At 35.3% G+C, this 15,767-nt stretch overlaps 1 protein-coding gene across 1 annotated transcript in view; it reads left to right on the forward strand.

The window, feature by feature from the left end:
• TTBK2 (tau tubulin kinase 2) overlaps positions 1-15,767 on the forward strand; it is a 74,181-nt gene that overhangs the window by 42,702 nt on the left and 15,712 nt on the right. The window contains exons 7-13 of the mRNA XM_065754734.1: positions 5,758-5,823; positions 6,327-6,419; positions 7,293-7,418; positions 10,458-10,615; positions 11,738-11,954; positions 12,551-12,762; positions 14,021-14,624. Of these exons, the coding sequence (XP_065610806.1) occupies positions 5,758-5,823; positions 6,327-6,419; positions 7,293-7,418; positions 10,458-10,615; positions 11,738-11,954; positions 12,551-12,762; positions 14,021-14,624 (1,476 nt within the window). The remainder of the gene's footprint in view (positions 1-5,757; positions 5,824-6,326; positions 6,420-7,292; positions 7,419-10,457; positions 10,616-11,737; positions 11,955-12,550; positions 12,763-14,020; positions 14,625-15,767) is intronic.

Consider the following 15,767-nt stretch of genomic DNA (forward strand, 5'->3'; position numbering starts at 1 on the left):
AGAATTGTGGCACTAGTCATTTGAAGACACGTGTCTGAATTAGAGTTTTGTGTAAGCACTGTTTACTTTTAGACTGATTGGTTTCAAAAGGAAGTCAAGCCTCATATATAACAGTGTCATACCTGCCAGTATAATGCTATTTATTCTGTTTCTCTGCTGTAACTTCCTTCAGAGACAAAGAGGAAGACTCTTACAGACACAGTCTTAAAATGTATATGTTGTATTTTTAGTATCCACTGAGCATGGTTCTTGAAAGTTTGATTGAATTAGTGTCAAAGAAGAAATGAAGGAGATCATTCAGCTGGTGTTGTGTGTGATAGTACACAGTGAAAAAGGCAGGCAGTGAGATAATGTCAAAGTTGAAAAAAATAGCACTGTGAATCAAGTTAAAGGGGGACACAAATAGAAGGAATAGATTAATTTCATGCAGTGTGATATTTTGTAACATCTATATGGAGTATTCTTGCAACAATGAAATGAAATGAGAAATATAAAAAAAACAAAACAAAACAAAAAAAAAAAAAAAACCCACCTGAACAACTAGGTATGGGAATTTCTTTGAGAGGAAGTCTTTGTGGTTTGGGTAAAAAATAAAGAGTTCACAATCTATTAACATTCTGCCTGAAGGAAAAGGTTGATGAATTGTTGAGACATGAAAAAGATTTAATTCTTATAGTGCAATGCTATACTAATACAGTACTAAGTAATTTTAGAAGCATATTGTTTTTTTCTTTCTTTTCAGTGGTGCATGGTACATGGATATCGTATCCTAGCAATCAGAACAATTTAATTTAAAAATTCAGATGTGTGGTATAACTATTCCCTATTCTAATATAGTAGTTCCTTTATTTTCCTCAGAATGGTTAAATGCTTCAGGGAAGAATAGTCTACAACTGTCAATTTCCTACTAGGATTTGGTATTATATTTGAAAAGTTATTCCTTAGATGGTGAAATCGACTATTTTCCTGTGGTTTTATGTACTACTTCCTTTATCCCCTCCAAATCTTTCTTTTTTCAGCTCTGTACTATACCCAGCCTTTCTGACCAGGATCCTTATAGTTGATGCTAGTGATTTTAGGGATAGGCACGTGCTTACTTGCCACCTAAAATACTGCTTGACCAACTAATTGTTGTCTGTTGAGATGGATGTGAGCCATTTCTATTGAATTTTAATTGCCTGTCTCTGTGTCACAATACTTACTTAGGTTTTCTAATCACCAATTTTCATTAAACTTGCAGGAACTGAAAGTCTTTGATAGCTGTCCTATTTGCTTGAAATTAAAAGCTATGTTAGTGGAAAGACATGGCTTGATCCAGTAGAATTCCTTTCCTGGTAAAAGGAGAAGCAAACCAAAATGAAAACAGTCTCTAATGTCTAATGTTTTCTGAGCTGTGAACTTCTCTGAATGATGGAAAAAAAGTTACGAATGGTTTAAAAAGAAAACAGATACTTTTTTTAAATCTACAGTAATTTCTCATCCTAAGTTTTGCAGACTTGACATAAGTCTGCTACTGGATTAAATCATCTTTATAATGTATGATATTATCATTGTAAGTACTAAACGTGATATTTACAGTTAAAAATTAGATGTATCCTGTGTGATTTTTCACTGGAATAAGTTCAGGATTGTAATAGACATATGGTAGGTTGTTACCACTTCCAGCTTCCAATTTGTCTGCTTATGAATCAGTTTTGAAAGCTTTGCTGTTTTCAGCTAGTGCATCTCAGTGCCAAAGTAAATACTCCAGATTGAAAATGCTCAGGAGCTGGTTTATGCACCATGTATTGCTGTCTTGGAGGCAGTGATGCTTTTTATACCACAGACGGTGCTAAATTTTGATTTGTCACCACATGCCTGTTAGAATACACAATAACAAAATTTAATTGTACTGCTAGATGTTAACTCAACTTGTTACCCAGCATTTACTGGAACTGGGTTGCAGTTTGGAAATCACAGCTTTTGCTTAGGTAGAGTAGAGACCAAAGAATATATTGTACTGACAGTTGGTAGGAGGTGGCTTGATAAGGAATTTTCAGTGTGTGTACTCTGCTATTAGTGGCTTATATGGTTTCTTTAGAGGGCTGGAAGTATGGCTTTGAAAAGCTGTACATAGATGGTAACTAATCATGACGTATAAGTTGTAAACGCAATTGTGTTTCAGCTATCTGATCTTTGCTTACCCAGATGATCCCTGAATGTTTCATTTTCTTTAAGCTGATGCTAATGCATGCATAGCAGTAAATTAAATTGCAAAGCTCGTATCCACGAAAAATGGGGTGATGGGAATGTGCCATTTCATATAAAGAAAGGTAAACCCTGAAATTGTATTTGCATTGGATGAACAGAAGATTCTTTACAAAAGGAAATAGAGTAGCTGCTTCTCTACCCATCTTCCTATTAGCTTTTACAGTTCAGCTTTAGAGGCAGTATTAAGAAGGTAATGTTCACTTCCTGAACTGGTTTCTCAATCTAAAAATTTAAAGGCACTTATCAGTCATTGCCTAACTGGTAAAAAGGAGACTTGTAGTGTGTCACATAAAATAAGAAGGAAGTCTTTATTGTTTCATTTTTTTTTCACGTTTATTACATAGTTTCTATGACTGTAGCATAAAACTAACTTTTACTCCATGTAATCTTTTCAACGTTATGCAAAACAATAAGCCCTGAGCATTTCTAGGGTTACCGAACTGCTTTTAGTGATTTGCTTCCTCTGTTGACCCACTGAAGAACCAGCAGATGTAGTTCTTATTGCATTTGTCCTGGGAAGGAACATGTGATACATTTGATCAAGGATGCTAGTGGAATTTACAGATGCACTGGAACATGAAATTCACCTGTCTTCACTGCAAATGCGTTTCTCGGCTACATTCTCCAAATGTTCAATGATGAAAAAAAAAAAAGAGGTCACTGGTGTTATTGTTTGTTTGTTTGTTTTCCCCTTCAACAAGGACATTTTCCTTTGCTTTGGGAGCAAGTTTCTTAAATATGGGATATGGAAGACATGACTATTAAAAGTGGTTCTACAAGAGTATCATTTTTCACATTTTGCAAATGAACTCTGGGGGAAAAGACAAATGAACATGAGTAGTAGAGGAGAGGCACTGTGTTTGAAAGATGTAGTGAATCATTCAGGAAGTTGCTGTTATTGCCTCTAATGAGTCTCTTTTTCTACATGATATGATAAGATGCATGAAGATCTCTGAAACAGTTTCAGAAGTTTTGCAGATGTTTAGAACTTTATAAATTCTCTCATGATTTGGGAGAATGTGCTTTGGGCTACCACATCCATAATTCGTGTTAATGACACAGTACACAATGGCATGCAACCATAAATTAATTAATACCACTTCTAAATGGTAGTCAACTGCCTTACTAAAAAGTATTTCAGTGTGTCTTAAAACTTAACAGTTAAATATCCTCTTAAATCAGGCTACACTTCAGGACAGTATCTCCCCAGATAGGGAAAGAGTTTAGATATTTTAGGTATCCTTGATGAAGTAAGAATTCAGAACTAATTTCACAATAAACTAATATATAGAAAGAGTGATTGTGCATTCTTTTCCTGGACAGGTGATCCTGAGGGAATAGAAAGCACTGGAATTCTCCCTCTTCCTAGGGCAAATAATTTCATAGGTATATTTAAGAATAGCAGTGAGTTCAACATTCCGAAGGAATAGAATTAGTGCACTTTCATTCAACTTTTCTCTTCAAGACAGTGCTGGAATAGGTCAGGCTCTTAATTATGGAGTCATTTAGATTCTGTACTCCTTTTCTTACTCTCCTTTTTTTTTTTTCCATAACAAACAACTATTTTTTTTTCTACTCATTAATAACATTTTATCTATTTGTATTCTAAGCATAAGAAACCTTGCTCATCCTGGTTTTAAGGAATTCCTTTAATATTTTTCATTATTCTTAGAAGAATGATAGAATTAGCTTGGTAAAAGTGAATATATTCCTGTCTTTCTAACATTCATGCCAGAGGTTGAAAACAGTATGTGCGTGGTTTAATCTTCTGAAATTTGAATTTACTTGTGGTTAACTGAATTTATAGGTGTTCTAAAGTTATATTCTCAATGCCCTTCTGAAGAAGTGCTGTTGATCAGATATTTTGGAAGTGTATTCTGATGGGCTTGGCAGTGATGCTGTATTGTTCTCATTTGGATAATTTCTGGTCCTCAAACCTATTGGGAAGGGGAGTTTTTTTTTTTTTTATAGAGGACATTATTATTATTATTATTTAATTTGTCAGTGCTACAAAACATTTAGAGCTATGCTGTTTATTACTATATGGTGTTATGAATTTCCTGCAGCTAGTGCTTTCTTTCTGGGTAATGTTCAGGGTGGATGTGGTGACTGAAGACCAATATCTCAATTGTCTATCGTTCCTGAACAGAAAGTGTATTCTAAGCATTATTGAAACTTCGTGAGAATGTGCAAAATCTAAGATAATCTAAATGTAGAGTATTGTCTGAGATTCTGGTTATATTAAAAACATCCTAGAAAATACTTTCTGCCTTAACTATCGCTAATTCAGTTCTTGTTGTATCACTATAAAAGACATTGATTATATGAACTGTTTAATCATTTTAAAACACCTTGCTGTGTAATTCTGCTGGAATTAATTGATAGGTTTACTGACAATAATGGCAGCTCTTGATATGCATGAATAATAGCTCTCAGTATTGTCTTTCATTATTAGGACAATGATTTTGTATTGTGATTATTTTTGCGTATATGTCAAGATTTTTCAACATATTGTGCAGAATTCTGTAATATTTTGAGATCCATGGCAGTTCTTAACTTTCTCACGTTCAGTGTTAGAGGAGACAAAAAGAATTACTGATTGGGAAGCAAAGAATACAAAGGAAAGCAAACTTTGCAGGTCTAGCAGTTCTCTGTAGTGTATGCAGGATGATTGATCAAGAGTGGTAGAATGGATTGCATATCTGGCTTAAACAAAGTAATAATACTATTTTTAAATTTTTTAATTGTTTTAAATATACTTTATCATTTATATAGTTCTTTCGGTAGTGTTTTACATGAAGGAGAGAAGGCTGGCAAAATAGATTCTGTGGTTATAAAACAGCAGTTGACTTAGTTGTGTCCATACAATATCTACAGTGTGAGAGAAGAAAAGCTGATATTTGGAATAATAAAAATAAGTATTTTTATTTGGTGCCAATTGTGAAACTCTTACTGTTTATTGTTCATCCTCAGCTTTCTGTGCCGTGACTGGGAGATGCACCTGTGGCTGTCTTATCTCTTGGATTTTCTCAATATTTATTGGCTTGCTGATTCAGCAAATGATTTGTAATAAGTAGCTACTTGTGCCATGTATATATTGGTGCACTTGAACAAACTGGAAGCAATTATGTTTTAGATCCTGTAAAAATTTTGGGACTTAGACGTCTACTATTTAATACCTTGAGATATTTCATTATTGGAGAACAAAAAGAGAAATATTGCTGTCATAAAGATATATATATTTTTTAAATACATGAATTAAAGAGGACATGGTGCTTCTGGAGAACAAAAACTGACATCACTGTATGATTTAAGATACTATGATGTGTTGCTTTCTGATGCCTGTGTAGATTTCCGCTGATAACTTGCAGATAACACAGCAAATTGAAATAAAACAGTCTTAAACTGATATTTGTTGTGGCTCCATATCCATTTCATAGATGTGTATTTAAGTATTCAGAGGGCTTCTTTCTGACAGAATCTTTTTAAATTGTTATTCTTTAATAGCCACGAGCTGTTGCTGGTTTTCGGGGAACGGTACGATATGCCTCAATCAATGCTCATAGAAACAGAGTGAGTATCTGAAATTGTATCATATCCATCTGGTGTAGCTGAAAGCAGAAATGCATTTGCTATTGATTTTGTTTTGTATCCTTATATAGGTACATTTATCTTGTAGAACTATATACATCTAAATTTGGGGAAATGATGATGTAATGTACAGTAATTGCGAGTAAAAAGGTTTCTGTAGAAATGGTAGTATATTAATCATTATCTTTGCTCAGTTGTATTACAAATTTTATAGATCTGAGTTCTGTAAAATAGATAACCTCTAGTTTGTTTTCTTACTATTAAACAGCTCTTCTACTGTAGAGACTTACAATATAATATTAACACACTTGTATCTGTTTCTTCTCTGGAAATGTATTTGTCTGTTTCTACTTAAAATTAAATCAATCTACTACTTCAACGACTTATTTTACAGTGTTGATTATATGAATTTTATGTGTAATAATGTAAATTCAACATTCCTTCCTATTTATAAGATGCATTAGAGTAATATTTCTTTTTTGAAGGAAATGGGTCGGCATGATGATCTTTGGTCCCTGTTTTACATGTTGGTGGAGTTTGTGGTTGGGCAACTACCTTGGAGAAAAATAAAAGATAAGGTAAACCTGGAAGGGAAAGCAAAGAGCACAAGTAAAATTTACTTCTGCATTGCAAGCAAATGCCATGATACAGATTCCACAAAGAATCACTTCTTTGTTATTTTAAGCATTAGACTTTTTCGTGTTTTCTTGTTTTACTTCTCATTCTTAATGTCGTGGTATAAAGTACTACCATGTCTTATGAACTGATTTAGTGGGAAAGTGTATTGTACTTTTAGTTTGAAAATATTTCAAAAGGCAGAAGTGTATACTTTTGGCATTTCTTATTTGCTGATGAACAAAAATTAATCCATTGATATGCAGCACTCTTTTGGCATTTATCTTAGGTGAGATATTCCAAGAAACAGTAGTATTTAATTAGCCTATTACTATTACTTCTTTCAATTTCTCCTGAAACTATTAAAACTAGTTTACTCCTGTAGTTCACATGTTAGTAGATGACAGTTTCCTGTATTGGTAGCTTCTTTTGGTTTTGATTTACTCATTTTACGCTAAGCAAGATTTACTAATCTTCTACAGTGTTCTGCAATGACCAAATAATCACCAGAAATTGGTGGGCTTCAAACAGTACAAGATATTTTAATCTTTAAAGCAGGCTCTTTAGAAGGGTTGAAATGTCTAATAATATCAGGCAGCATTCAAGCACACAGCTTTTCATATTCAATTTGAAGTTGGTGTGTTATTTTTGCGTATGTACTGGTGGCAATCTCTTATCTTGCTATCTGATTAAGAACTGCCTTCCTCAGTACTTACCAGTGTAACACACCTATCTTTCTGATTAGTATTGTTCTGAATGGCTGTAAGATGGCAGTGTGGGTGTGTTGTAGTGGAGAACAACAGTGTGCTAATGTTTTCTGTGTTATTTGCTCCTAGGAGCAAGTGGGATCCATTAAAGAGAGATATGAGCACAGACTTATGCTGAAACATCTTCCTCAAGAATTCAACATCTTTCTGGATCACATTTCTAATTTAGATTACTTTACAAAACCTGATTACCAGGTAAACATTTTTATTGTTTTGAATCCCTGGTTTTAAATGGCAGAATTTTATGCACATGCATCTTCAATTTCCTTTTGTTTCATTGTCCAGTCTTGACTGTGGCAGTCTCACTTCAGTGCCTGTCAAAATTATGGAGAAGATTATTCGGGGAGTTACTGAAAAACACCTGAAATACCATGCAGTCATTGGTTACAGCCCACATGAGCTCATGAGGGAAAAGTCCTGTTTAACCAACTTAATACTTTATGACAAGGTTACCAACCTAGGTTACCTAAGGAAGCCAGTTGATGTTATCTTTGTGGATTTCAGCAAACTTTTCTGTTTCTGACAATATTCTTCCAGTCAAACTATCCAGAGTATATCTAGAGAAGACATAATGCAGTAGGTGTACAATTGGCTGATTGGTCAAGTTCAGAGAATTGGAGTAAATGCAGTTACATCAGGTTGTTGATCAGGCACTAGTGGGCTTTGGAAAGGCTCTATATTAGGCCTATTCTCTTTAATGTTTTCATCAGTGGCTTGGATACAGGACTCGAAGGTATGCTAAGTTTGTGAACAGCACTAAACTGAGAGGAGCTATAGACTCCCTCGAGGACAGAGAGGGCCTGCAGAGCAATCTTGAAAAATTAGAGGGTTGAGCAATAACCAGCCATATTAAGTTTAAAAAGTGCAAGTGCTGGATTCTGCACCCCACCCTGGGAACTGGGCAACCCTGGGTGTATGTATAAACTTGGGGATGAGAGGCTGAAGAGCAACCCTTTTGAAAGAGATCTGGGTGTTCTGGCTGATGGAAAATTGATTGGGAGTCAACAGTGTGGCACGGCTGCAAAAAGGGCCAACTGTACCCTGGGATGCATGTGACCTAGCACTGTTCTGTTCTGCACTGGTGTGGCCTCACCTTGACCTCTGTGTGCACTTTTGGGTGCCACAATGTATGATCATAAAACTATTAGAGTGCATCCAAAGGAATCATAGAATCATAGGGGTTGTAAGGGACCTCAAGAGATCATCAAGTCCAACCCCTTGCCAAAGCAGGTTCCCTACACCAGGTCACACAGGTAGGCGTCCAGGTGGGTCTTGAATATCTCCAGAGAAGGAGATTCCACAACCCCCCTGGGCAGCCTGTGCCACTGCTCAAAGGAAGGTTACAAAGATGGTGAAGAGTTGAGAAGGAAAGGCATAAGAGGAATGGCTGAGGTCCCTTGCTTTGTGCAGCCCAGAGGAAGCTGAGGGGAGGCCTTGTGGTGGTTTACAGCTCCCCACAAAGAGTGCAGGGGTAGCACTGAGCTCTGCTCTCTGGTGACAGTAGCAGAACCTGAGGGAATGACATGGGAGCTGTGTCAGAGCAGGGTCAGGTTGGGTGTTAGGAGAAAGTTCTTCACCAGAGGGTGGTCAGGCCCTGGCACAGGCTTCCCAGGGCAGTGGTTTTAGCACTAGGCCAGCTGGAAATCCAGAAGTACATGGTTTGAATTCTAGGAGTCCTGTGTGGAGACAGGAGTTGTAATCAGTGCTCAATGTGGGTTCCCTCCACCTCAGACTTTTTTTATCTTTCTAGTGACTATGGATAATACAGTTCAGAGACTTTTTTTCCCCACCCATTTTGGAACTGTAAGGTGGTTAGGTTTCTAAAAATAATTGTCAGTTGCTTTGCTGTCAGTAATCTGTTAGGTTTGGATGCTATGCTCATATTCTAGGCTTCACTGAGTGCTCTTCAAGTTAAATTGATGAGACTGTTTTATAGTGATAAGTTTTCATAAATCTTGAGTTTAGCAGCCTTGATACATACAGATGGATCATGACATGAATCCATTCTTTCTTCCCCACGCCCCACTGAAGTGTTGCCTGAAAGATCACTAGAAAAGTCATTTTTCTTGGTTGAAGAGGGTTGCTTGCTGATATGGGCAGCCTCATATTGGTGATAAAGTGGTATGCTTTTAGTCACTCACTGTTGGCCCATGTTTTAACAAAAAAGTAAAACTCAAAAATATAACTGTTTTGTGCTACCATGTTGAAAATAGCATTTGTTTTTTCATTATATTAGAAATTATAGAAAAGATTTAAAGGAGAATGATATCTAAAATTGAGAGAGAGTGCTGAGGATACAGGAAGGAAGAATAAAGGAGACTGAATGGGACAGAGTAAATTATGGCTTTGTGCAGTTCAGTGGGATTTGGAATTGACAGAGATGGATAGCATTTTAGGAGTCCATAAGAGTAAGGATAAAATGAACACATTTTGTGCAAGAAAAATGATCCAAACATCCGATCCATTTAAAGTTAGAAAAAATAAGCGTTTTTGAATGAGGCTGAGAATTTTCAGCAGCCTTGATCAGAATAAAGAATGAAAATCAGAGGTTTAGTTTTTAGTAAGAAATAAAATATATTTTTTGTCAAAATGCTTTGAAGCAAGAGATGATGTGATACACGCACAGCCTTCCCACTAGTTGCTGGAATGAGACAAAAGTTTTCCCAAGTAGGATTGGAAGGACACCAATTGGCCTAGATGAATTTTCATAGCATAAAATCCAAGTGGAAAGATTCCCAGTGTGGCTTTTCTGTGGTTTGGATGTCAGCATTGGATAATATAAAAGATGCATGTTATTAAATGAAGGAAGTATATACATCATTATTCTTCATATATATTCTTCATTCTTCATATATACTATTGATGAATTTCGTAGCATTTAATGGTCTTGCCAAATATATTCTTTCATCCTTCTCTCTTGGAAAGCTGTGGCTCCTATTCTGCAGCAACTTAGTCATGCCTATGTGCATATTTCTGCCTTTTTTCCCTCTCTTTTCTGCTACAAACACTGGGAGGATTTGGTTGTTTTTTCTTGCTTGTTTGTTTTTAATGTAAAACATAAGTTTGCATATCTTACATTTGAAACATTGGAAAAATGATAATTATACGTTCTTGAAAAATTGTCACTCAAAGTCATGAAGGTGAAGTATGTTAAATTATTATTGGAAGATATTTCTAAATTTTTTTATTTCTATGACAAAAATGAAGCTAATTAACTTTTTCCTTCATTTTTAGCTCCTCATGTCTGTGTTTGATAACAGCATGAAAACCTTGGGGGTTATTGAAAGTGATCCTTTTGACTGGGAGAAAAGTGGAACTGATGGCTCTCTGACAACAACAACAACTTCAACCACACCTCAGTTACACACTCGTCTTACTCCAGCTGCAATTGGGTAAATATACACATTATATATGGTCACTGAAATTAATACCGATGGAATGGAAACTGTTGCTGAGTCTTAGAAGAGACAAAACTTATATCTGTATGTTTTTAGTAAATAGCTGAAATTGTCTTTATGCTGTTTTAAATAATGCTATTCTAGCTAAATAAACACCTGTATTTGTATTAGGTGTGGTTTTTAAACACACAGTAAAAAAAAAAAAAAACCCACAAAAAGCCCACAACACTGGAATGGAATTACTAGAACCTATAGAGTAACTGTTGACTGGATTATGGTTAAAACAATAGTAGTTTGAGAGGGAATTTATTACTTTCATACACATTAATTATGTGCATAGGTAAGATATTTTCAAACTTTACTGTTATCTTCATTATTCTTTGAACAGTCAAATTTGTCAAACTGTTTTTGAGCTATCAGTCCAAACATAGCTCTCCTATTATTTAAAATAGACACTGGAAGAAATAAGTAAAAAGATTAGAATATTGTAAATGGCACTTGTTAGCATTTGTCTTCCATCAGGTCATCATAGTCATTGAAGTCAGGTACTATACTTCAATTCTAGTTTGCCACATTTTACATACTACCATTTGTTAAGTGTATTTCTGTACAGTATAAAAATTAAGAAATTACTATTCTGTCAAAAATCCTGGTTTATTTATCTATCAAAGATCTTTGTTGATTTCAGGAGTACGACCAATATGAAGGACATTATAGTCTGTTCCTATCCCAGAGAGTACCAAGAGGAGAAAATTATTCTAGTTACTAAGAATTGTTATATGTAGATACTAATCAAGTGTTGAATGCCATTAAAAAATAATAAAAAAAAACCCCAAACACACACACACACACACATACACACACACACACACACACACATATATATATATATATATATATATATATATATATATATATATATAGACATTCACCAACAGAACAGTATTTATAGAGTATTTTCATCTGGTGATGGAAGTTTTATCCAGTGCTCTGTAATAGATAAGATCTCTAACTGTTTTTCTTCAGAAATTACTTTGGAAATATTCAAGAAACAGCTTTTAAATATTTTTTCACATAATTTTTCTCACTTTGCCAATATTTTTTCTGCTTTTGTAGAATTGCCAATGCCACTCCTATCCCAGGAGATTTGCTGCGAGAAAACACAGATGAAGTATTTCCTGATGAGCAGCTCAGTGATGGAGACAATGGTATTCCAGTTGGTGTCTCACCAGAGAAGCTGCCTGGGTCTCCTGGGCATCAGCGTTCTCAGGAAAAAGATGTTTGGGAAGAAATGGATGCAAACAAAAACAAAATAAAGCTAGGGATCTGTAAGGTATTTACAAATCTGTATTGTGAAAATTTACAAACAGCTTCCCGTCCTGATGGTGCACATAAAATATCATTAATAATAAAGTCATGCTAGTATGAATTACTCAGAGTGGTCTAAGAAAACAAGATTCATGATAGAGTTTACACATTTTATTAGACCAATCTGTATAATAGAAAAAGTAGACAAGCATTTAGGCTTTTTTGGTCTTCCTGGTGAATAATTTGCTGATAATTTTAAACTTGAGACTCCTTCTAGCTTATTCTGAGAAGGTAGTATTCTGAGAAGGTAGTTTACTATGAGAGCGAATAATGGCTTTGGTAACATTTCTTACTACTTCTTCGTGTTTGTGTTCTTCCAACATGATTTCACTTCTTGCTCAATGAGTGAAACCGAAGCAGATTTTCTGTATTTTGCTTTAGTAGAGTTTAGATACAGAAAATACAAAAAATGTTTTAGTATTTTTTATTATTTTTGAAGTGACAAATAAAGATTAAGCAGGATTGGTGGCATCCTTTGTATGGTATTCACCATATAGTTCTGTGCCTTCCTTTGTTTTGCTATTCCTGGTGTATTATGTTTTTACTTTACTTTTGGCCCAGGCTGCCACAGAGGAGGAGAACAGCCATGGACCTGTGAATGGAATGCTTAATGCACCAAGTCTAGGTTCTCCAGTTCGTGTCCGCTCAGAGACTACCCAGCTGGACAGAGATGTCCCACTGGTTCGAAAGCTACGTTCAATTCACAGCTTTGAACTTGAGAAGCGTCTGACATTGGAGTCAAAGCCAAACGCTGATAAATTTCTTGAAAATTGGTAAATAAATAATTTTATATTTTATATTTTATTTTTATGCCTGTCGATTTACAGCACTTTCTGAAAATCCAAAATGTATTTGCTGAGTTGTGCTTATGCAAGCTATAGCAAACAAGATTAAATATGTTCATAACATTACACGATTACTTGATGTTGCTGCTTTACTTAAAACAACAACGAAAAAATTAATGCTAGTATGGAGTTAATGTCGCTTTTTGGAAAAAATCTTTTGCTTCAGGTTGATGTTTATTAACTTTGCTTCACTGGAATGGTCCTGACATTTGACAGTCATTACTACTCATCCTAAATAAGAATGATGACGTCAATTTCACAGTGGAGCTAACATGGGACTGGTTGCTAGGCAATGAGAAGGACAGCTTACAAGAAGCTGAGATTTTGGTGATTTTGTTTTTTTTTAACGAAGTCAAGTTAGAAGTCTACTTGCATTGCAGCAGATTTTGTTATACTCAAAAATGTTGAACCAACATTAAAAAAAAAAAAAAACAACAACCCACGAAGCTGTTAAAATGGAATTTGGAGGTAGAGAAAGGAAGGCTGTATCACAGCTAATTAAATCAATTTGCCCTTATGTAGGAAAAATAAAGGAAAATAAAGGTGCACTGCAGTCTGTCTGTGAGGCTGTGGCTGAGGTGAGATACACACACTTAGAAGACAGATGAGAAGTTGACAAAATCCTTCTAATACACTATAGAGGATTAAGAATTTGAATTTGTTTGTAATTTTTATGTTAAAGCATGTAGGGAATCAATCAAAAAACAGAAACATCGCTTTTGAAAGTGTCTTCTAACTGCTGTTGGAAAATTCTGTTTATTCTTTTCTACTCAGTTTCTTTGCTGTATAGCTTAAATACAGATGGAAACCAGAATACTGAGTTGTCAATTACTCGTGACTCTTGTTTTCATTCTCTCAAGCTAGTTGCATTGATATTATGTGTGCAAATTTCTAAGACCATCCAACCATTTTTACTTTCCATCAGAATAACTTATTTAAGAAGTGGATAATAAACATCACAGTGAAATAATTGCTTTTTTTTCCCCTCTATATTTGTTTCTCTTTTCTTTGGCTTAAGTTATGGAATGGCCTCAAGTTGTGGCTCTTTCATTATAGATTTTTTTTTAAATATGACAACAATTTTTTACACCTAGTTTTCATCTACTGGAAAAATATCATATGTAGCTGATATTAATGTAGATGTCATCATTTGTAACTAATTCAGATATTAATTTTTTTTCTTCAGTTTGGAGAAGAGGCAGAAAGACTTGAATGCTGCAGCAGAGACTGCAGGTGCTGCTGTTCCACCTCTTCCTCAGAAATCGCTCATTCCTGCTCCTGTGGCTTCCCGTGTGGACCATGTTTGGCACTATGATGAAGAATATCTTCCAGACGCTTCAAAACCTGTGTCAGCTGGTTCTCCAGATCAAGTTGATGGTGTTGTTGGCAATGGCTTTGTAGCTGTCAACTTAAGCTCCTGCAGGCAGGAAGTTGATTCTAAGGAGTGGGTAATAATAGATAAGGAACAGGACTTGCAGGATTTCAGGACAAATGAAGTTTTAGGGCACAAAACGACTGGAAGTCCCTCAGATGAAGAGCCAGAGGTACTACACGTTCTAGAGGAGTCCCCTCCAGAAGAGCAGCCTAGACAAGGAGGTTGGGCAGGAAACAATGTCCATGCCAAGAATCAAACCTCAGGGGTGGAGTTTCTTCTAGCCATGGAGTGTCATCCTGCTTCTTCTGATCAGCTTTCAGATAAATTGGAACTTCTGACTGGAGCTGCTGGACAGCTCCTTGCAGCCACCCCTACAAGTCCTATGGAAGCTCAAGCAGAAGGTGCACTCACTCCGGTAAGAGAAACACTTGGTGTTTTATTAAACTTCTCTTTATTCAGAATTATGTGAGGAGATAATAAGTGAAAAAGTAGTAAATCAAATACAGTACTGTAGCATAACTCCTAGTTTTATTAGAAATGGGACAAATATTGAGGTAAGAGAGTCTCCTTTGAACTGATAACTGTGACAAATACCACAACCCCCTTGTTATGGCCTCAAAAATTTATGTATCTCACACTGTATGATTTGGCTTAGCAGATGCTTCCTAATGTATGTTGGACCATAAAACCAAACTGGGAAGCAGTACAATTACATGACTCCAATGTGAAATGCTCGAGATAATGATTCCAACAATAAAAATGCTTTGAAAGACTGCATAATTATAATAGTGAAGTTGATGCTGTGTTTATAAAACTATAACAACCTTAATTAGAATCAAATTATTTTGCTTAGTAGTTTTATCTAGATAGTTCCTTCCTGAAAATCAGTAAAAATAATCAGTACAAATAATGGGATAAAGGGTCATATTTTCCTCTTCTGCTAATTTTTTAATTACATTAAGTCTGTTACTAAGAGGTTGGATCCAAGAATGTAAGTTTGGGACCATATAACAAATGACTTAAAAGAAATGTTAGTAAAAGGGCTTAGAAATAGATGTTGAAATTTCAGTAGTGTAGTATCTTAGCATAATTTCTAAGCAAATTACTTATTTCATATGGCTTGAAACCACAGAACGTGTCAGTTGTCATAATCATCACGCTTATTAGTATATGTCCCATATGGATTTCTGCTGACCATATCACATTATCACTTAGAAGAAGGTATGGTGAATTATGTTCTTGGAGCTTATTCTGAGAGTTTGAGAATTCTAATTGTTTTGCTTTTTTTTAACCAATATGCAAATACTTACATTAATGAAAAGTTAATGAAAAGATTATTAATGAAAAGATGTTTCCGTATAGGAAGCTGAAGTTTCCTTCTCCCACCCCAATTTTATTTTCTCCTGAGGGAAAGAAAAACCTGATCTGTAGACCTTCCATTTGCAGATAAATGCTTTTGAGCTATGTGGATTTTCTGTAATTGGTGATAATATAATTAGTTATTTCACACAGCATTAACACTCCTAATAAGAATGTGAGATTGCAGCAGTTCAGGAGG

The sequence above is a fragment of the Cyrtonyx montezumae genome, unplaced genomic scaffold (genome assembly GCF_038088225.1).
Source record: "Cyrtonyx montezumae isolate F1298 unplaced genomic scaffold, pur_monq_1.0 scaffold_10, whole genome shotgun sequence".
NCBI lineage: Eukaryota > Metazoa > Chordata > Aves > Galliformes > Odontophoridae > Cyrtonyx > Cyrtonyx montezumae.